This window comes from Malaya genurostris, chromosome 3 (genome assembly GCF_030247185.1).
Source record: "Malaya genurostris strain Urasoe2022 chromosome 3, Malgen_1.1, whole genome shotgun sequence".
NCBI classification, from domain to species: Eukaryota; Metazoa; Arthropoda; class Insecta; order Diptera; family Culicidae; genus Malaya; species Malaya genurostris.
In genome coordinates, this window is record NC_080572.1 from 12,342,740 (window position 1) to 12,365,786 (window position 23,047).

The 23,047-nt window shown below is 38.3% G+C and overlaps 1 protein-coding gene across 2 annotated transcripts; it reads right to left on the minus strand.

The window, feature by feature from the left end:
* Positions 1-4,646: 4,646 nt before the first annotated feature.
* LOC131434597 (polyadenylate-binding protein) lies at positions 4,647-10,380 on the minus strand. Of its 2 annotated transcripts, XM_058601459.1 has the most exons (4): positions 10,207-10,380; positions 9,780-10,117; positions 7,236-8,702; positions 4,647-7,175 (listed from the first exon to the last, which is right to left on the minus strand). In XM_058601459.1, the coding sequence occupies exons 2-4, from the start codon at positions 9,970-9,972 to the stop codon at positions 6,922-6,924; spliced, it is 1,914 nt and encodes a 637-aa protein (XP_058457442.1). In that variant the 5' UTR covers positions 9,973-10,117; positions 10,207-10,380; the 3' UTR covers positions 4,647-6,921. The 2 variants fall into 2 exon arrangements, with proteins under 2 accessions (XP_058457442.1, XP_058457441.1); XM_058601458.1 differs by having other exon boundaries at positions 9,780-10,380.
* Positions 10,381-23,047: the final 12,667 nt, after the last annotated feature.

Sequence of the window (23,047 nt, forward strand, 5' to 3'; positions counted from 1 at the left end):
TTTCCAACCTGAACGCTAGTCTTTTTGGTTGTCTGTCTGAAAGCCCTCGGATCGTGTTCGTCCTCGTGCTGCCTTTTCACCCGTCACCCTGAACCGCGCTATTGAATGGTTTTGAGTTCGAATGTTTAGTTTTATGTCAAAATTTTCAATTCAAATTCAATTTTGTTGACAATCACCCTCATTCTTGTTTACGGCCGTATGCGATATGTTCAAAAGTATATCAAATTCGTTTACGTTCGAATCAATCACTATTTTAAACATCGCACATGCATAAAAACAACGCCCATCCAACTTTAAACTATCAGTTCTGGTACAGATTTTAGTTGTAATTAAAAATCTTTGCTATCATTTGTTATTTGACTTGTTTTTTTTTCGCTGACTTTGTATCATCATGCTTGCTTACGCCCGTATCGACCATACGACGAACACATGCTTTCGAACGAATGCGAACAAGCCATTCTTGTTTTCACTCGAACGTGTACGTACGCGACTCCTGTGCAAAAGAAGGATCGGCAGCGCAGGTAGTTGTTTTAGGAAGATTCCAAGCATCAAGGATGTGACGAATGCTACATAATAAATAAATATCGTACTCAGGACCAATTTTATTCAATTCGGTAAATGAAATTTTCAAATTAAACTTCGTGCAAAGTAAAAAAAAGCAGTCCGATCAGTATTATCTGCGAAAAATATGTTGTATTTTTCTTGTAATTTTGTCATGTTTTCGATAGTCTTGATATTTATTACATTGGTAAAATCATGCATTTAATATAAAATAAAGCATATTTGCCCATGGCGTATTTTCCAGTACCTAATGGATGTAAAATTTGATGTGTAAAAACTTGGAACCGCGCATATATTCGAAGGCTCGCCAGAAAAAAACAGCATTTTACTATAATGCAATGCTTTCTAAATATTTTCTGCAATACACAAATTTATGATTTGATTGCAAATCACCTTTAGACTCGAAAATACAATTGTTAGAAATCGGTTAAACTTTTGTCAATGTGTTCGAACGATTGATTCGCAACATAAAACTGACGAATCGAAACCACGTCATTTCGTCTATTCGTCCGCAAACGAGAATGGGACTTTCCGTTCGTACGAATGATGTTCGAATACACGTATCGTTTGAAGTTAAACTGCCATACATTTTAGCGTTTCGCATATCGACCGTCCCACAACAAAAGGGCCTAACTGCAAATGACAGTTTCTCTTTGTTTACTTTTTCTTTCACGATTTACCGAACTGATTTTATATTTGACGCTTCACTCTTCGCAAAACTTTCAAGGTAAAACTACAATCTTTCGATTTTTATTGGAAACTTTAGAGAATTTGCAATAATGGCTCCGTAATAACCGAAAGTAAACAAAGAGAGGCTCTCATTTGCAGTTAGGCCCTTTTGTCGTGGGACTATCGATATGGTTAATCACAAGAATTGGACTGATTTCATCAAGGCTTAGCATTTATTTGAAGAAGTTTACTTAAATTTGAATTTTTTGTGGCAAACGAGTCGCGTTCAAATTCATTCGAGTGAACACAAGAATGGCTTATTCGTATTCGTTCGAAAGTACCCGTTCGTCGTATTGCCGATACGGACGTAAACAAGAATGAGGGTGATATTGTCGAAGCACCCTATGTCAAGCTCTGACTTGCGAATAGATGATGAGTACAGTATGAGTATCAGTAGAGAGTATCAGCAAAGTACAAACGAATGCATCAATGAATTAGGAATAGAAAACCCATATTTCCATAAGGAATCTGTATCATTACGAGATTTCACTAATACTTCCGTATTATGTGATGTACAGAGATTAGTATAGTTGTATGTGTGTGCCAAGCTATGAGGCAACTGTGAAATACACTGAGATAAAACGATCCTGTCTTTGTTGTAAAAGATGAACGACGAGAGTGTAACATACAGGCCCTTATTACCGGTGTCACTACACCGAGTGAAGTGACTGTGACCTTTATTATGGGTATCACTTCACGGTGGAAATCAAGTGAAGTGAATGTAGGTCCTCAGTACGGAAGTCGCTTTAAAGTCAAAAGTAATTTTTTGGATGAACTTGATGTCATTTTGAACATCACGTCACCAACATTTTGTTGAAAAAATGAGTTTTTTTCCACTACAATGATCACTTCACTATGCGTAATACTGGTATTAGGTAAAATCAAGTGAAGTGACATGTAAGTGAAGTGAATGTGAATGTGGAAGTGAGAACGGTAATAAGGGCCACATACCTACATGTGTTCACAAGCAAGCATCATAACATTAAGTTACTATTTCTATTCTAATAGATTCTAACTAAAATTAGTGTGCCAATAGTCATCTCATTAGTACAGTCATCATGTTATTTTACCCGATTACTCGACTTTCAATAAATGAATTGTGATAAAATCAAATACAAAATCTATGCCTCGTCTCTAAGAAGCAATAGCGCATATAAGTAGTTTGGAAATGGTTCAATACTGCTGTTTTAGCGCAGCAAAATGCTCCAAATTTCATGTTACTCTTGAAGTTAATCTATCAAACAGAGATAACAGATCTCACTCTAACTAATGGTATATGAAATGACTAATGAATTTGAGATGAATGGGGGTACCGTTACCCATTTTCTATCTCTTCTATTGGTCGATCGTTAGTCCTGGACTGAAACGGTGGCCTTTATTACCGTTCTTGCATGCACTTTCTTACATTTCACTTACACATCATTTCACCCATCAGGTCCCATACGACACAACATCACAATATAAACTGGATAAACATCGTTTAACAGCTATCAGTGGGTCGCTCATTGGTTCAGTGATTATTATTTTATTCTATTCTACAATATTCTATCTCATTCCACAGTATTCCATGGTACACAAACCATCAATAAACGTCAAAGATGGACTCGATTTACCGTTCATTTGTTGTCATCGTGTGAAACCCAATTCACTTCACACTATTAATAAGGGCCGGTAGTATGAAAATAAAACATAAAAAATAGCTCAGTTAAGCCCTACCAGCCTCTTCAACCCCGGATGTTGCAGCGTTATGCAATCAACATCTTATTCAAGTCGTTCCATATTTTATTCATATAATTTAATTATGAAGCTAAACACCCCTATTCTGTATTTCGATCGAATCGGATTTTGTCGAACGACTGTAAAAATTTGCATTCTCTAATTCGATCGAGTGATGCTTTTGTATGAAAAACTCGAACTCGATCGGGCTACAGAATACCAAATTTCGTATTCGATCGAAACAATCCGATTCGAACGAAATACAGAATCGGGGTGAAAGCTGTAACGCATATCTTTATTAAATTGTAACGCTAATTGATTGTATGGGATGATGTTTGCAATACCGTCAAGCCCACCAATCATTGGGGGGGGGGGGCAATTCTTTTAAATTTGGTTCCAAACTGCTAGTTTACGCTCATATAAACTTTCCTGTTCTAATTTAGGATTCAAATAACTTTTTTTTTTGAAGATTCTCTACTAATGGCCCTTATTATTGGTATCACTTCACGGTGAAAATCGAGCGAGGGGATTGAGGTCCTTATTACGGAAGCGCCGCTGCAGAGACAATTAATTTCTTGGATGAGCTTGATGTCATGAACATCACGCCACCAACATTTTGTCGAAAAAAATAGTTTTTTCCACTACCGTAATCGCTTCACTATGCGTGATACTGGTAATAGGTAAAATCAACTGAAGTGACATGTAAGTGAAGTGAATGTGAAAGTGGAAGTGAAAACGGTAATAAAAGCCAATATTTGTGAAAATATGAGTGATATAAAAATCCGTTAGATATCCACTAGATGGATTTATTTATTTATTTATTTATTTGGAGCAGGAAAAAGCCCACTGGAGCTGAAATAATAATCTCTCACTCCAGCAGGCATAAAACCTCCTCATCGTTTATATCAACAGATTACAACAATCCAACAGATACATGTATGTACTTAATACTATCAATTAAAACTAATCCTAGCTAACTAACTCCGACACTAAACCCATCGGGTAAACGTTGGTGATTTTGCATTAAAACTAAAGAAAAAAAGAAATATGCTTTAAAATGGGAGGTAGAAGGAGGGAGTGGTGAATGAGAGTTGGCGAACGAAACGGGGTTAGGTTCGGCATGTAGATCTAATTAGTAGTCGAAAAGATGGTGGAAGACGGATAAAAAAAGAGGGCTAGCAAACGAGGTTAGAACCGACATATAGATCTAATTAGTGTTCAAAAAGATTAGAGAAGAACGATTAAGAGCGGAGAAGAGGAGATACAACAGGATTAGTTACAACGAGCGAATTTATTAGTTTTCAATGGAGATGGTGGAGAGAACGAAGGGATGATCGAGCGGAAAGAATTAACATTAGTATTATAACTGCAAAAATAAAGAATCATGGAATAATCGTTGTATCGCATTACGAGAGAGATGAAAATCAAATTCCTGTGAGCAACTATTGAATAAACGGCACATACTGGAAAAGGGTTCATTATATCCGTAATTGGTTCTAGCATGGGGAATTCGTATAAATGGATGAGAACGAAGACTTCGACGATTAAAACAGAGTGTCTATCTCAGCCATCCTTACACATCTAAGTTTGATCAAGCGACGGTTTTGTGATATGTGAAATAACTAAAATAACACATAGCATACAGAAAGAGAAAATTTTATTGATATTCAAGATATAAGAAACCGAAACGAAAACCAATACAGTACAACAATATGTAAGTTTTATTACTTTTATACGATCATCTTTTTTTCTGAACTAGAAGCAATACGTGGAATCATAATAAATCAAATATCTTTATCTAACATCATATTTTTGTGAAAATGGCCGATATTTGAATTAACTCAGCATATATAAATCGTATATATTATATAAATAATTTGCTTATTTTCTCATATTTGACGGTGATTCGGTAATTTGATGATTATTTTAAAAAAATAGAAAAACATTATGCTTGATTTATAGAAATATAAAAAATAAGTATGCACATGGTTGAATATTCATTATTTGATGATGCGCATACAATTGATTACGAGAGGCAATGACGTCAATATGGAAGTCTCAATCCTTGTCACTAGATGGTATTGTGAACATTAATTGTTAAGGATTAAAAATAAAACAAATTGGATGAATTGAGACATTCTTCGAACATGTGTAATTCCATCAACGTCTATCGAAAAGCTCTCAGAATTATTGGCGTTATAAGTTCTGAGAAGCCAAGTATATTTGTTTTAATAGAAATACAAGAATTATTGAAAACTAATGAAAACGTAACGAAAAGAGCAAACTTCAAAACATCACCATTTCATGCAATCGTCAATTAATTAACTTGCATGCAAATTTTGTTAGTAGCAATTTATAATATACCGTAGTATTCGCGTTGAAAAGCTATCAAAAGTCGAGTAAGTGTTCGGACACATACTGCGCAACAAATTAAACGAGCGGAGCTAGATGATGTTACCCCGTTAAGTGTCATAAGCCATATATTGTGTCGTTAGAGATGATAAAAAGTTTGATACGAATATATGTAGTCGGTCACTTATTCGATCGATAATAGTTTCAAAGTAACGAATGTTGATTAGCAAACAATAGTACATATCTTTATAAGATTAGATATCCCAACATATCGGCAACCACTGATTTCTATTTCTGTGAAAATGTTAGTTCAAAAGCACGCAAGCAATTAAAAATTGTTTTTACGAAGTTCTCCCGCAGTTCGATGTACATCAGCTGGATAACTTTACACATGAAACAAGCGCACTAACTAATCAAGCTGCTATCGTTTGTTTGATTTCGGGCGATTACAAAAATCCACAAGCCCGAGACTACGTTTCAGTGTACAAAGAAAGTTGAGTGCTGTTTATTATAATCCTCTTTCTTTTGCTAGATATTGATCAATTTTTTGTCTGGATTTTAGATTTGTTTTGCAGTTTTTTTTTGTGATTTTCCAAGGCTTTTCATCACTTTTCCTAAGACTGTCGCATCTGTTGTGATCATTTGAATGTGGGAATTTTTTTATGTTTTACTTATTTTCCATCTCCTATCTTCTCTTTTACATGTTTTTATTTTTATTTCAAAGATAATAGTATTTCTTATATTCATTTTCATAGGGGATTGCCTCAGCAGCGAAATTGCGCAAATAATCTTCGTAAGACAATTACAAGGCAAACGTCGCGACCACGCTACTGTATGCAATCTACATTTTTTTCAATTTTTTTGTATTTTTTTAAATCATATATTATGTTTATGTTGCTTTTTTGATATTTTATAAATATTTTCTATTTTTTTGTATTTTTTTATATTTTTCTGTAATAAACCAAAAAACCAAAAAAATCATATTCTATTTAAAAAGCAAAAAATGATACGCTCAAATCTCAGTAGTTTGACCTTCATTCTGTCAACAGTAGTTTATATTTTCTTGAATTCAGTTTAGTGCGACTACAAGGTATGATTCATTCAATGTTACCCGATCAGAATAATTTATGATGTTCCGAAAATTGCTAAAAATTTTCCAAAGCATTATAGTTTCCCTTACATCTGTGCTCGCAAGCTACCATTAAATTAGTAAATAGTAAGAATCAAATTAATTTTCCTAGCCAGGAATTTGCAAAAATGTGAAAATATGTAATGGAGAACTTTGTTTTCCAACAACCTCTGTCGATATTAATTTTTTCTCGTTCTATGAAACTGACCGGTTTTCAATTTAGTATACGTCGGGAAATAAAATAGTGTTTTTGTTGGTGCCTTTGTGGGATTGATAATAATTATTCCACTGAGCGAGAAATTTGTAATTTGACGATTTCTGATAACCTAACGATGAAGAAAATTTGCTCAGAACTGATTAATCCACGACGCTCGATTAAATGATATTAGTCGCATCTAACTTACTGCTCTTTTCTAACTTCTGTTGATTAAATTTTACTGCGGTTGAGACTTCTGCTGATGAGCATGTAGCACGGCAACGGCTTCGTCGACCTTGGCCTTTAGTGATTCACTATGTTCAAGCATATGCACCAGCTCCGAGTTGTCAATTTCCAACAACATTCCAGTAATCTTACCAGCAATTGACGGATACATTGGCTCGATCAACGGGAACAAACGCTCACCCAGCATTTGTTTCTGCTCAGCGGGCTGCGCAGCTGCCAACATAGTTGCCGTAAGCGGTTCTTGTCCTGCCGAAAATTATTAATAGAAGACAAATTTCTTCGAAACTGTAAACATACAATACTTACCTTTAACGTGGACAGCTTGCTGAGCCACTGGTTGAGCTGGAATTGCAACAGTGGCAGCTGGCGGATTGCGCATGTTCTGAGTGTATTTGTAATTAGCAGTACGCGCCTGATTGGCGGTCATTTGCGGAGCGACAGGTCGGGTTTGCATGTTGGCTCCGGCTTGTTGACCAGTAATCGGACGAGCCGCATTTCTCATAGCAGCGGAGGCAGCCTGTGCTGCTTGCGCGTTTTGTGCCTGTTGCTGGTTGGCACGCACATTTCCGGCTTGACGGTACTGATTTCCAGCAGTAGCAGCAGCCATTGTTGGATAAGCACCACCTGCAGCATTGGCAGCCACCGCATTCTGGTTAGCATTGGCCCGGAACCAGCCTGGTGTTGTACGAATCTGGCTGACCTGTTTTCCGAAGAATCGTTGCGGTTGAGGAATAGTTGGAACATAATAACCACCGTTGCCGCCTGGCTGGAATATTTGTCCCATGTGCTGCATACGCATGTTGGACATACGTTGCATATACTGTGAAGCCAAATGAGCTTTACGATCTTCCTTACGTTGTGCCAATGCAACATATAATGGTTTGCTACCAACAATTCGTCCGTTCATTTCAGTTACTGCCTTAGTAGCTTCTTCAGCAGCAGAGAAACATACAAAACCGAATCCTTTGGAACGTCCTTCTTCCAACATTACCTTGGCTGAAGTGATTGTTCCAAATGGAGAGAACTCCTTACGTAGACGTTCATCATCAATCGAATCATCCAAATTTTTCACGTACAGATTAACGCCTTGATAGCGTGTCAAACGTTCCATCTTTAGTTGTTCAAAACGGCGTTTCAATTCCATTTGACGCTCATTCTTTTTCTGAGCACGGCCAACGTATAAAATCTTACCATCGTTGAGTTCCTTTCCGTTTAGCTCCTGAACAGCACGTTCAGCTGATTCCGGGTTCTCAAAAGCAACAAAACCGAATCCACGACTCTTGGATTCCTTGGTCATTACACGGTGACTGGTAATTGTTCCGTACTGTTCAAACATTTCCTTCAGCGATTCGTCATTTAATTCATCACCAAAGTTTTTAACGTAAACATTTGTAAACAGTTTTGCCTTTTCTCCCAATTCCTTCTCGCGTTCCTTTCGTGGGATGAAACGTCCAACAAAAACTTTTTTGGCGTTTAGTAACATACCATTGACTTTATCGATAGATGTATTGGCGGATTCTTCTGTTTCAAAGTGCACAAATCCGTAGCCTTTGGAATTTCCTTTTTCGTCTTGGGCTACTTTGCAACTAAGAATGTTACCAAACGCGGAGAACGTATCGTACATGGCCTTGTTATCAATATTTTTATCCAAGTTCTTGATGAACACATTACCAACACCAGATTTGCGTAACGAAGGATCTCGCTGGGACCACATAATACGAATTGGCCGTCCTTTTAATATATCGAAGTTCATTGTATCCAGAGCGCGTTCAGCTAAAGATTGAAAAAAGTACTAATAATAATTCATTGTCATAAATAAATGAAAACAATATTTGACAAAACCTATACATTACATTACTAAAAGCATACAACATGAGAAACTTGACTCAACATTATTTTTTTGTATACTGACGATCGTTAATAACTTAAGTTTAAATCTGCTCGTTTGGAATGACACTGATCAATACTTTCTAGATATTAAAAATTGACAAAAAAGACTGCGCTATGGTTGGCATAATAATCAACTCAAATTTAATGCTCTGGAAAACTATGATTACCGGACCCACTTTGGATGCGAGTGAACTGACAAACTCAGCACCACTGTCAATGAGAATTTATCACTTAAAAAGAACAGAAATGATATCAAACAATTTGTCAACGCAGTTTGAAAAGGAATTCCAGCCAATCTTCGACTAGTACGACTATACAAGATAGAAACCTTTTTTTGTATGCTGATGACTCAGTGAATCATCCGAATAATCTGCAACACGTTAAATAAATGCTAACAAGACGGAATAATTCGGAGCACGTTAAATGTGTGATTAGCAAGGTATAAAAAACTGCATAGATGCATATTGCGAACATGATTTTTTTTAAGTTCGAAATCTCCGATATAATTTTAGTGCTTGCAACACGTTGCTACAACATTAGTTCAGCCGTTTTCGAGTTAGACCCCAAATGATTTTCATTTTTTTTTTCAGCATTCTTCCAACGCTCTAATTCGTAGTTTTAGAATGATATACGAAAATAGCTTATTCGTTCGTTCAAGAAGACCGGTAAAAAATACTACGCAGCCGGTTTGTGTGGGATATCGGGTCGAACTAATTTATTTTGATTGAATGGATAATAGTTATTAATGTTTCTACTATTGAAATACAATAAAGAAGTTAAAGGAATCATTTTCATTCGATTTGATCGATCAGTATCAATGAATATGCCTGTCACAGACACGTAATTTACGAACGCACCCCATTCAGAAAAAATTGCAATATGGCGTCAATTTTTCTTTGCAGTTCGTCAGCCTTGAAGACACGTGTAGCAAGATGAAAAAAAAAGGTCTAAAAGACTTACCATCTGCGGGTTGCTGGAAGTTGACGTAAGCATAACCAAGAGAACGGCGAGTGACCACATCGCGGCAAACACGGATCGAAAGCACGGGACCAGCCGATGAGAACTTTTCGAACAGAACTGCCTCGGTAATGTCTGCGTGCAAATCGCCGACATACAAAGACGCCATTTGGTAATTAGGACCTCCAGGATTCATTTTTCGATTTTTTTTTCTGCTGTACACTTTCACTTAGCAGTATGAGTTTCACTTATCGCCTTGTTTAGTGCACTTCCTCGGTTATAATTGCCAATTGGAAAAGATAGTCCTATCCAGTCCTCCGCACACGTAGCTACTTTTTCGCCTATCGATGAAAAAATTATATTTTTACAAACGATTTTCCATGGGATTTTTCTCCCTCGGGTGAAAGTAAATAAAGAAAGCTCTACACACTTGCAACTCTACTTTTTCACTTTTTCGATTTTTTTGATGAATTTTTTGATTTTTATATTTTTTTTGGGGATTTTTGTAATATTTTTTATGCACAAAAAATGTGAATGGTTGTGCGATCTTTTGCGAGAAGCACAACCTCACAACGTCAGCGACACTCTTTGTCTGAATCACTGCTGAACAGTACTCGACAGAACGACGTTTGCATTATCTTTCTCATTCTTTTTTCGGTTATACAAGGAAGCGCAAAAGAGACAGAACAACTGCAGTGACAGTACATTCGAACAGGAAGTCATTTAAAATGGCTACACTTTGAATTATTGTTCGAAAATGCACCATCACCTTGACAACAAGGTGTCACTATTTGAATTTCCGGATTTTCGTTTTTTGAAAATATTTAAAACTTACTTGATTTTCAGAAAATTCGTTATTTTCAGATGAGTCGATCAAAGTTTATTAAAATGTGAAACGCGAAAAAACTCATACCCGCAGTAGCGGAATGATTTCGAATTTACATTGCTTTAGAACTCTTGACAGAAACAGGCAGATTGCACGTAAGAAGTTTCCCTAGACTAATAATGCATTCAAGCTGTTATCGATGGAATTGTTTCTCAACAACATCGAATCGTAATCGATTCCTTTTGTATCTCCGCGGGACCAGTTCCACACGTCCTACACTTTAAATGTATTAAATTGAACTAAAATGTGCATATACAGTCGTCGCCTGCTTGGGTGTCTAATTTTTTTTCAATACTTGTGAATTTTATAAAAAAAAATTTAAACGCAATTAGTACACTGATAAAAATTTGCACGATCGATTCATATGTAAATAGCACTTCAGCTTTGATTTGTTTTTCATTTGGATGTGATGTGTTTTGCTATTGAATCAAACTACATGTGTTAAACACTTCATTTTCTAGAGCGAATGAGTACAGCACAAAATACTTGGATCGGTCAACTCAGTTTCAATTGAAATCTATGTGGAAAACAATGTGTCATTCACATGAAATGCATATATAATCTAGAGGTAACGATATATCTGATCGTTTTTAGGTACATTTCATATAAACGTAGCATGATTTCCACTAAATATCAACAGTTTTGTACGACGACACGACCTACCACTCGTCTATCAAAACTGTATCGCAAATTTAACTACCCCTCAGTAACTGGTAATGTCAAAGCGAAATTGTTGGAAACAATTTTGAAACTGGCAACACAAGTTGATAAATTATTGATTTTAAATAACAGTTACCATAACCTTGGTTACTGCTTAGTGAAGACTTGAGAAATGTAAACAAAACGAATGGCAAAACGGCTATTTCATAACGAAAAATTAAAATGCCTCAAGTGGAAGATTCTTTGTTAGGTAGTAAGTTGCAAGTACTAACGACCTGGTAGGCACAACCTACCATTTCGAAATATTTCCCAATTCTAACGGAAATGGTATTTAAATACGATATATCAGTTTTTGAAAAATAATCTTATTATAATTGATATTGCCAGTACTTTTATTGTTTCCGCTCAAAACGTGGGTAATTACCCATCTTTGACATTTTCGGATGGGTAGTACTACCCACCGTACCCATCTCTTTCGTGGACCCTGCTGAGAGGTATGGAATTTGCGTCCAACCAGCGCTCATGACAATGCTTTTAATTGGGTTGGCAACGATTTCCTAGGAAATAGTACACAGCCCTTGTTGACTCTTCATGTCCAGCTCTAGGAGCATTTCTGAAGACGGCGAACTGCAAAGAACAGAATCTGTGTAAGTTAAATGAAAATGTCACCAAGGCTCATTTAGGTGAGCAAAAAAAGGTCCCATGACAACCTTTTCTCATGCCTATCCAAGCTAAAAACAACGGTATTTATCTGTATGATCTGTGAATTATCGGTATTTTCAGAGGTACATATCTGTATTGCGGTATACAGATTAAAAACGACGACACGACCAGACACTCCAAAGAAAAATCGGAATAGAAAGTGTTTAAGTTGCTATGAACTAGTTACCAAGAAGCACCAGAATAAATAAACAAACAGTTTGAAATAGTTGTGGAATAATTCCACATTTCATTATTAAAAATCTTTTACAAAAAATTGCTGATGACGTGTCTGGATCGATAGCACCGTTCGTAAAGCTGTTTTCACACTAGAACAAGCAACGACACAGATTTGCGACGTCGTTTGTCAAAAGTTTGATGATGCAATCAAAGAAGGTAATTTGGCATCGGTAGAACGATTCTTCAAAACTTTTCCTTTACTTGGAATGCACGATCAGAGAACACATCTGGTGGTGGATCGGTTGATAAACTGAATGCGAAAGACATTGATGCCCTCATTGGTGAAATAACAATAATTCATTCGAGGGCTGAATTGTGTATAAAATTTGTCAAACGCCGATGCTTGATGAGTGGTTTATCTTCGTATAAATGGATTTCTAATCGCTTTGTGTTTTTTAAATGAGTTGATTTAAAAGTCCCGATTGAGTACGCAAATGCAGGAAATTTTTGGGACATATTTGCTTTTTGAGCGTTATTTCATGGAAAGCGATAATTTTAGACAGCATTGAAACGGGTTCCTGAAAGCGATAATTTTAGACAGCATTGAAACGGGTCAGCAATGCTCCAGCATGTTGGATGATGTATTTTTCATTATTCGGAAGTGCATTCGACGTTCGAATGGAACGCAGTCACTAGACGGAGTGTGTACTGTTGTTAATAACGCTGCTAGTTGCTTGGAACAAGACTTCATAAATGCTTTTAATTCACCTCTGAAATCTGGTTACCGGTTACATAGATCTAGCCCAATCGACACTTCAAAGTTCAATCCAGCAAGGGCAATTACAAACTAGTGACGTTGAACAGGCACGTTCAAAATTTTTGACAACCTTAAACAATGAGATATCCACCAAGTTTATAGAAACACTGTGGTCGCCTGGAGCGAGTTATCAAAAAGTCTACGACTTGGTGGACTAGTTTTGAACCAGGAAGCTCGAGCAAAACTTTAACGCCCTTATTCTGAATAACGACGTATTGATCGAATGTGGTTCGATCGAATCTTAGCTACCTTTGATTTTGCTAGCGTTATTAGGAATACAAATGAAATACGATCGTACAATCTATACGACATTATTCAGAATAAGGGCGCAAATGAGGAATGTATTTCTGGGAACGTTATGAAAGTGATAAATTCTTAGTTAGATGAATATATTCCCTCTGAAGGTAACACGCGAGAAGTTTTGTATTGCCTTAAACAACCGAAATCAAATTTTTGGTAGTGAACTGGATGACTCCATCATTTCTGAGAACTTTTTCTGCTTTATATTCTTAGCCAAGATATCTGGAAGTGTATTCACAGCAACGTTTAACAATGCTCCAACTAAACTTACTCTTACTCTTACTCTTTCAGTCGTAGACCATGCGGGTCTCTGCTGTATACAGAAGGCGTCTCCATTCAACTCGGTTCATGGCTGTTCGCCTCGGTAGCTGCGAAGGGTCCGCAGGTCGTCCTCAATTTGATCGATCCATCTTGCCCGCTGCGCGCCTCTTCTTCTTATACCGGTCGGATCATTATCGAGGATCATTTTAACCGGGTTGTTCTCCGACATTCTAACAACATGCCCGGCCCACCGTAACCGCCCGACCTTGGCCGTTTGGACGAGGGCTGGTCCTCCCAGCAACTGGTGCAGTTCATGGTTCATTCGCCTTCTCCACGTATCGTCTTCCATCCGCACTCCGCCGAAGATGGTTCGCAACACCTTCCGTTTAAAAACACCTAGTGCGCGTTGATCCTCCGCAAGCATTGTCCAGAACTCGTACCCGTAGAGGATAACTGGTCTAATCAGCGTTTTGTAGATAGTTAACTTCGTACGACGGCGAATTTTGCTCGATCGATGCGTCCTGCGCAGTCCAAAGTAAGCACGATTTCCTGACAATATGCGTGTCTGAATTTCTCTGCTGGTGTCATTATCGGCAGTCACCAGTGAGCTCAAGTACACGAACTCGTCGACCATTTCGATTTCATCACCACCAATCAGAACTCGTAATGGGTGGGTGACGTTATCTTCTCTCGAGCCCCTGCCTTTCATGTACTTTGTCTTTGACACATTGATGTCTAGTCTGACCCGCTTGGCCTCAGCTTTTAGTCCGATGTACGTATCTTCCATTTTCTCAAAGTTGAGTACTATAATCTCAATATCATCAGCGAAACCAAGTAGCTGCACGCACTTTCTGAAAATCGTTCCACTCGTGTCTATCCTCGCTCTTCTTTTCACACCCTCCAAAGCAATGTTGAATAGCAGACACGAAAGGTAGACCTTGCCGTAGCCCTCTGCGAGTTTATCCCCGATACTCGAACAACGCACACCACTCGATCCATCGTAGCCTTTACCAATCGTATCAGTTTGTCCGAGAATCCGTAGTCGTGCATGATTTTCCATACCTGATCTCGATCGATTGTGTCGTAGGCTGATTTGAAATCGATAAATAAGTGATGTGTGGGCACATTGTATTCGCGGCACTTTTGCAACACCTGGCGGATGGCAAACACTTGGTCCGTGGTAGCGCGCTCGCCCATAAATCCTGCCTGATATTGTCCCACGAATTCGTTTGCAATCGGTGAAAGTCGACGGCATAAGGTTTGGGAGAGTGCCTTGTAGGCGGCGTTCAGCAGAGTTATCGCGCGGTAATTGCAGCAATCCAGCTTGTCACCCTTTTTGTAGGTGGGACACACGATTCCTTCCTTCCATTCCTCCGGTAAAATCTCATCCTCCCAGACCCAGTGCAGTACTTTCACTAGTGCAATACCACCGTGTTTTAGTAGCTCGCTTGGTAGTTGGTCAACGCCAGCGGCCTTATGATTTTTCAACCGGCTTACCTCCTCCTCGACTTCTTGGAGATCTGGGACCGGCAGTCTATCGTCCTCGCGCACACTTCGTTGCCGCGCCGCCACTTTCATATTCCACCACATTGCCATTGAGGTGCTCGTCGAAATACTGCCGCCACCTCTCGATCACCTCACAGTCGTTCGTGAGAAGATCCCCGTTGGTGTCCTTGCACATATCGACCTGTGGCACATGGCCTCTGCGCGAACGGTTCACCTTCTCGTGGAACTTCCTTATGTCATTAGCACGGAACAGCTGTTTCATCGCTTCGCGATCTCGGTCTTCCTGTTGGCGCTTTTTTCTACGGGATACCGAGTTTAGTCTGTTCCGCGCCTGTCTGTATCGCTCCTCGTTTGCTCTCGTCCGGTGTTGCAGCTTGCTCGCCCAAGCTGCATTCTTCTCGGCCACTAACTGTTCACATTCATCGTTGAACCAGTCGTTCCTTACGTTCGGAGCCGCCATACCTAGCGTTGCTGATGCAGTGCTACCTATGGCAGAACGGATGTCTCTCCAGTCATCTTCAAGAGTAACTGTACCAAACTACTCTTCCGTTGGTAGTGCCACTGCCAACTGCTGCGCGTAATCTTGAGCTACTCCAGCATCCCGGAGCCGCGCGATTTCAAACCGCGACGTTAGGTTTCGACGTTTGGTAGCCACCGTCGAAAGTTTTGAGCGCATGCATACAGCAACCAAGTAGTGGTCCGAATCTACATTCACACTGCGGCAGATGCGAACATTGTTGATGTCCAAGAAAAATTTTCCGTCGATCAAAACGTGTTCGATTTGGTTTTCGGTCTGTTGGTCAGGTGATCTCCAGGTAGCTTTGTGGATATCATTGCGGGGAAAGAAGGTGCTTCTGTTTACCATTCCTCGGGAGGCCGCAAAGTTGACACATCGTTGACCGTTGCTATTCGATGCGGCATGCAGCGCTACGAAGTCGAAGTGACGAGGATTTAGTTCGTCGTATATTATCCTATCGCAGCCTGCGAAACCTAGCGACTTGCAGTTCCATGTTCCAAGTTTCCAATCGTATTCCTTATTTCGTCGCGTGGGTCTATGCCGATTGTTCCGGTTCGTATTCTCTCCTGTATTATTCGTAATAAATGTTTTATAGGCGGCTTATTAGGCCTACGCCAACCTCCTGTCTCGCAGGAGGATCATCGTGCTTGCTCTGTTTAACGTCCCAACTAGCACTAGGAAGATCCCGTTGGTGGAGTTGCCACCATGGATTTAGCTGGACGGGACGCAGCCTTTCATACTCAGCCGCTGGATACCAGAACAGACGCTGTTAGAAGCCGCTCCTAACATGGAGTACAGCATACGACCAAGGTCCCACCAAGGTTAATCACCCGATCCTTCCTATGGTTGCTCGTACCCCAGCCGGCACCGCGGGGAGGTAGGGATAGGAGTTACTAGACAAGAGGCTAAGAGCCACACTGGGGCCTGAATTACGCATTTCCCAGTCGTTTACCAACCAAAACCCAACTAAACCCTGATACAATTTGTTGTTCGGCAATGGCTTACTTCCATCTCGATTGCGATAATAACCAGTATCTAAAGATAAAAACCATCGGAGTCTTTGGTCACTTTGATTCCCAAGAAGTATGCAACTGAACCCAAGCATGATAGTTTAATCGACGACACGACCTGCCACTCGTCTATCTAAACTGTATCGAAAATTTAACTATCCCTCAGTAACTAATAATGTCAAAACGAAGTTGCTTGAAAATCTATTGAAACTGGCAACAAAAGTCGCAAACTGTTGATTTTAGATAACAGTTACCAGATCCATGGCTACGTATGTTTTTTTAATGGAACGTACTATATAAATAATCTCAAAACAAAAACAAATTGTTTCTGTGAATCAGAAGAAATGCGGATTTCTGTGAACCAAAAAAATAGGACCAGCTTAGCATTGACTTTCGCCCAAAACACCCCGAAAAGGCAGACATATAGCAGCTATTTGACTAGATGTGCGTAGCGCATGGTGAACTGGCGGTAGAAATTCTGAGCGCGGATTGATTAGAAAAAAGTTGCTAGCAGGGCATATTCGCTCGTACTAGCTATGAAATATCAATTTACCAAGGACATTAACTCTATTTTACCCTCCATTGCAGATGAAGTACTTCGGTATAAATGAATCCGTTGGTTTTATTTCGCTCGCCGAGAAAAGCGAAAAAAATTCGTATGTGGAAAATCCCTATTCGGAACATCTTGTTATCGTGACTGATCGCAAATCACATCAGCTGATCATCGAGGCGCACGAGCTAATGAAGTAGATTTTGTGCGTTAACGTATTCAAACCGGGAACTCAAGCGGAGGTTCGGCTCCTGAAGGAAACCCCTAACCTAAATAGTCGAAATGATTGGACCTCCTATGTACGACGATGCGGAACGTGATTTCGTGAATCACGCCGATCGATGCGTCTATCTCTTTTGAAGCTACTGTCAAGCGTGTACCGGTCATAATGGCCGTATTGTGGAAGATAGCGATCGTACACGTTCTACCTTGAAAAACCGTCGTACCGGGCCTTCCCGAAATTGGAGCGCCATTCTACCGAACGAGAATGCGGGCACCTATGTTTGAATCAGGGCGCGGGCTGGCCTAGATATATTCGAGAATTCAATCCAGACCGTCGGGAACAAATTTATTTTTTATTTTTTGTATCCGTATTCTACATCATTTTCTATTTTTGTATCCGTATTCTACATCATTACCGTTAGAACATTAAAAAACACTCGATTGATAAATTGTTTATATTTCTCGATCATAAATTTGACTTTTTACGAAACCATTTGCAACTTCTTGTCTTTGCGAGTCCACCATCGCATGCAGCTAGAACATGTTGACTGGTTAGCATTTCCATTGCGTACAATGGAAAGATGACCTTCTTTGGATTTCACAGTAGAAGTTACTGAAATATCAAACAAAATCTGTAAAAATGTGTACCATTCGCGTATCTTTTGCGTTTTTTTTTAAATTGTTTGTTTATTTACTTCGGAACTCCTTGGTAACTAATTCGTAGCAACCTAAACAATGTTGCTCAAGAAGATTATTTTTATCATTATCAAGGGGTCGTTATATTTGCAGTAGCTGGCGGTGAATCATTAACAGACAGTTTCATTGCCAATTTTTCTTCGGAGTGCCTGGTCGTGTCGTCGGTTTACTCTTACGTATCAAATTTTGTTCAATTCTGTCCATTTCTTCATCGTTTCCACCAGTAAGAATCATGTCATCTACGTAGATTAGAAGATACACCCATCCTTTTGCAGATCGTTTGGTAAACAAACATAGATCAGCTTTCGATTGCCGAAAACCAATTTCGTCCAACACAACTTTAACTGTGTCATTACAAATTTTTGTTGCTTGCTTAAGACCGTACAAGCTTCCTTGAAGCTATGAGTATGAGTAAATCCTAATAAAAATAATTTTTCGTGATGCACTAGTTCCACCTATATTGCGCGAACTATTTACTATCGGTACACCCCTTGTGTTATGTAAACGTTTTTTTACTAGTTGGTTCTCCCTCGTTTGTCAACACCGATCAGCTGCTTGCAGGGATGCCTAATTTCATCATAATATTTGAAAATGAATCGTCACAACAAATTATTAGCGGCCCTTACACGAGCATTATTTTTGTCATTTTTAATGACGACTAAATAATGATGTATTTCAAATTTGTTAGAAATCTCGTCATTAGTGCACCATTACACGTTCATTAAAATGATATTATTTTTTAGTAATGACATTTTTAATGACTCGTGTAAGGGTCGCATTGGATTACGTTGATAATATATTTAACTTTTGATGTGGAACACATCTTTATTAGGGGTGCAAATCAGAAACTCAAGAAAAACTACATGTAGAAATGTGGTCAGGTTTTAAACACTTACAGCTAAGTCTGTTTTGTATCAATTATTAATATTATTTCATCATTTGATAGGAAATATTTCTATGTTTCGATTTGAATAATTATATATGATTGAAATTTTGATTAGTAGCGAGCAGTGTCCTATTTGGCTGCTAAAAATATTTGGCATACCGGATTTCCCTGTCATAGACGACGGTTTGGAAGGAGTAAGTGATGTATCAAAGAGAGAGCATCGCTCTGATTGGTCAATCGATGCAAAAGCGAAGCTGTTGGAAGCACGCGATTCTATAAATAGAAGCAAAATTAAAGCTAACGTTTCAGTCCTACTCCTAGCATGCTAGGGGTAGGTTGTTGCTAGACAGTAAGACAAAAACGTGCCCTTAACCGATTTGAAGCTTAAAAGGCTGATGCCAGTTGTTAGCGTAAAACCGACGACACGACCTGCCACTCGACTATCAAAACTGTATCGCAAATTTAACTACCCCTCAGTAACTGGTAATGTCAAAACGGATTTGCTTGAAAAAATGTTGGAACTGGCAACACAAGTTGATAAGTTATTGATTTTGAAAAACAGTTACCAGTAGCCTTGGTAACTACATATGGAATGTAAACAAAAACAAGAGATTCTCACTTGAAACGAAACCAGTTGGCGCGCTGGCAGGTATTAAATGCATTCTTTCAAAGAGTTTTGAGTCATTTTTGCTCATTTTTTTTAATTTGTTTTTTTTTATAGCCAGTCAGATACCTCTAGCTTCGGCTATCAGTTCGATGTTTCTTTCCATAATCTTCACAATATCAACATCGTCAGGGAAGTCAAAGAGCTGTACGTACTTTCGGAAGATCGTGTTGATCCTCGCTCTTCGAAGCAATATTGAACAAGAGACGAAAGAATCCAAAACCTTGCCGTAGCCCTCTCTGAGACTTGAGACGACTCGAGAGCGTCCCAGATACTTGGACGTAGCACATTACTCTATCCATCGTTGCCTCGAAGAATCACGTCAAATTATACGGAAATCCGCATTCGTGCATAATCTGCCATAGCGATTGTGTCGTATGACGCTTTGAAATCAATGGCGCGTTGTATTCTCGACACTTCTGGAGTACTTGTCTCATAACGAATATGTAATTCGTAGTGGCGTACCGTACCGGCAACGCAAATTATTCACTACCAAAAATTTGATTTCGGTTGTTTAAGACAATAAAAAACTTCTCTTGTGTTATCTTCAGAGGGAATATATTCATATAACTAAGCATTGATCACTTTCATAACGTTCCCAGAATTACATTCCTCGTTTACAGTTTTGCTCGAACTTCCTGGTTTAAAACTAGTCCACCAAGCCGACTGAATGTAGACATTTTGATAACTCGCTCCAGGCGACCACAGTGTTTCTATAAACTTGGTGGACATATCAGCATTGTTTAAGGTTGTCAAAAATTTTGAACGTGCCTGTTCAACGTCACTAGTTTGTAATTACCCTTGCTGGATTGAACTTTGAAGTGCCAGCGTTTGACAAATTTTATATACGATTCAGTCCTCGAATGAATTATTGTTATTCCACCAATGAGGGCATCAATGTCTCTCGCATTCAGTTTATCAACCGATCCACCACCTGATGTGTTCCCTGATCGTGCATTCCAATTAAAGGAAAAATTTTGAAGAATCGTTCTACCGATGCCAAATTATCTTCTTTGATCGCATCTTCAAACTTTTGACAAACGACGTTGCGGATCTGTGTTGTTGCTTGTTCTAGCGTAGAAACAGCTTTTCGAACGGAAGCTATCGATCCAGACACGTCATCAGTAATTTTTTGTAAAAGATTCTTAATAATGAAATGTGGAATTATTCCACAACTATTTCAAACTGTTTGTTTATTTATTCTGGTGCTCCTTGGTAACTAGTTCATAGCAACTCAAACAGTGTTGCTCGAATAGTTAGTTTTTGTCATTTTCAAGGTGTCGCTATATTTATGGTAACTGGTGGTAAATCGCACACGAACACTTTTTATTCCGATTTTTCTTCGGAGTGTCTGGTCGTGTCGTCGGTAAAACCGTGTCGCTCGCTGTGCGTATTACATTTCTCTTCATGCTCTCTCGTAAATGTGTAAAATGACTCTCGATGTAGCCGGGTGGCCAAGAAAGTTTTGATATTTTCGGTTACAAGTTTGACTACATCACATAAAATCCAATAAAGCTAGCGCTTGTTTGGCAGCCTTGATGAGCCGATTTTATTTCTCTCTTATGTTTCGTTACGTTACCAGCATACAAGAGCTGAAAAAAATGGTGCTGCCATAGAAACGTAATAACCATTACAAAAATAACATTCACTTAATTTTTATCGCGACAACATATATGTTTTTATGCACTAATCGCATCTAAACTAAATTATCTAGACATTGTCTGGATTGATTTTTGATCCATGCTTTTGAAGGCGAGATATACATTTAACAAGTTGAAAGTTGTCGTTTTCAGCTATGCAATTCTTCCTTCAGAAAAAGGACTTTCCCGACCGCTAAAGTCAAACAATCATTCTGGAATTTTCACAGAATAATCTAAACTAAATTTCTAAGAGATTGTCTGTTGGGTTTTTTGATATTCGTCACCGTTTCTGAGAAAATCGGATTTAAAGTGTGAAAATAGCCCTTTAAAACGCCCTAAAACACACTGGCCTCAGCCCTTAATTGGTATACTCTGATCTTGTGTCATGCAAGTTCGGAATTCCATGTTATATCGTTTCCCTATGAGAAATTGACAACTACCTCTGGATAAATTTGGAGTGCTTAAGATAATTTCTAATTTATTTTAGATGAACTCGAATGATAATGAGAAATAGTTTATCGCTTCAACCGAAATCGCAGAATGTTAGAGAAACTTAACGCTAAAAAACTGCTTGCATAAAAAACTTGAACACAAGCTTGGCGAAAAGAAGCTTAATTATCGAAATCGTAAGTATGTACAAAGATATAATTGCATATATTTGGGATAATAGTGTAATTTCGTCGGTCATAAAACATATGCAAATCAAGACAAATGATGTTCGGTGTTGGTTCGGATTGATTGAACTTTTTGATTGTAGATCATTAGAAATTTTGGTTGCCTTGTTTCACATCAATGGCTCGAACAACCCCATGGGGCTGATCCTTGTAGTTTTTTAGCGATGTTGGAAGGTACCATTTGTTTTCTCAACGTTGTTCATCTAGACTATTTTTGATTGTGTTGGTAATTTTCACCTGAAATTAAGTGGCGGAAGACCAGAAGCAAGTAAATATTGTAACAAAACGGGTTCGATTTTGTATTGCGTTGAAGGATGAGAAGTACACTGAAATGAAAATCTTATTTATATTCATTAGATTTGTCATATGAATCATATGCAGAATATAATTCATAGAAATTATATGGAAACTTATAATCTTTATTTAATGTGTACGTAAAATCTAACTGGACGTTATCATAATGAAAGTTATAAAAATATCCCATATAATTTATATGGAAATCCGATGAAAGTCGTGAATAGTTGTGTCCTCGATATTCATCAACTGCTCCAGACCATTTTTTTCAGGAAGTTCCGCTTCTCAATGTAATTTTAAATCGCTGACACGACACGACGCTCATCCAACTTCGTTCAAGGATATGCGTTAACGGACCATGAAATATATATCCGGTACATTTCATTACTCTATCTGTCTAGTAAGATTCATTTTTTTTATTTTCAGTCTCGGGATCTCACTTCTCTTTCGCAAATATCATGAGGTGCTCCCTTACCGAATGGAATACTAGTAAAGCTTGAATCCTCAAAGAAAAGTCGTAGTTGGCAATTATCTGCTATTCGTATGACCTCCATTGAGTGTTATATATATATATATATATATATATATATATATATATATATATATATATATATATATATATATATATATATATATATATATATATATATATATATATATATAAATTTTATAAAACTAGTCATATGGTATATATGAACCTATCTAAATAAATTCGAAGTGAATATAATATGCGCTTCATAAATTGTTCCAATGTATGTTCTAGTAATCTAGTAATGGTTATAAGACGCGCCAATAAATTTGACTCAGAC

Bases quoted from the DNA above. Each gene is read 5' to 3' on its own strand.
- LOC131434597 (XM_058601459.1), bottom strand. From the start codon at position 9,972: ATGAATCCTGGAGGTCCTAATTACCAAATGGCGTCTTTGTATGTCGGC. The intron at 8,703-9,779 runs GTAAGTCTTTTA...TTCAATCTTTAG, and splicing joins CTTCCAGCAACCCGCAGATG to CTGAACGCGCTCTGGATACA. The intron at 7,176-7,235 runs GTAAGTATTGTA...AATTTTCGGCAG, and splicing joins GCAAGCTGTCCACGTTAAAG to GACAAGAACCGCTTACGGCA.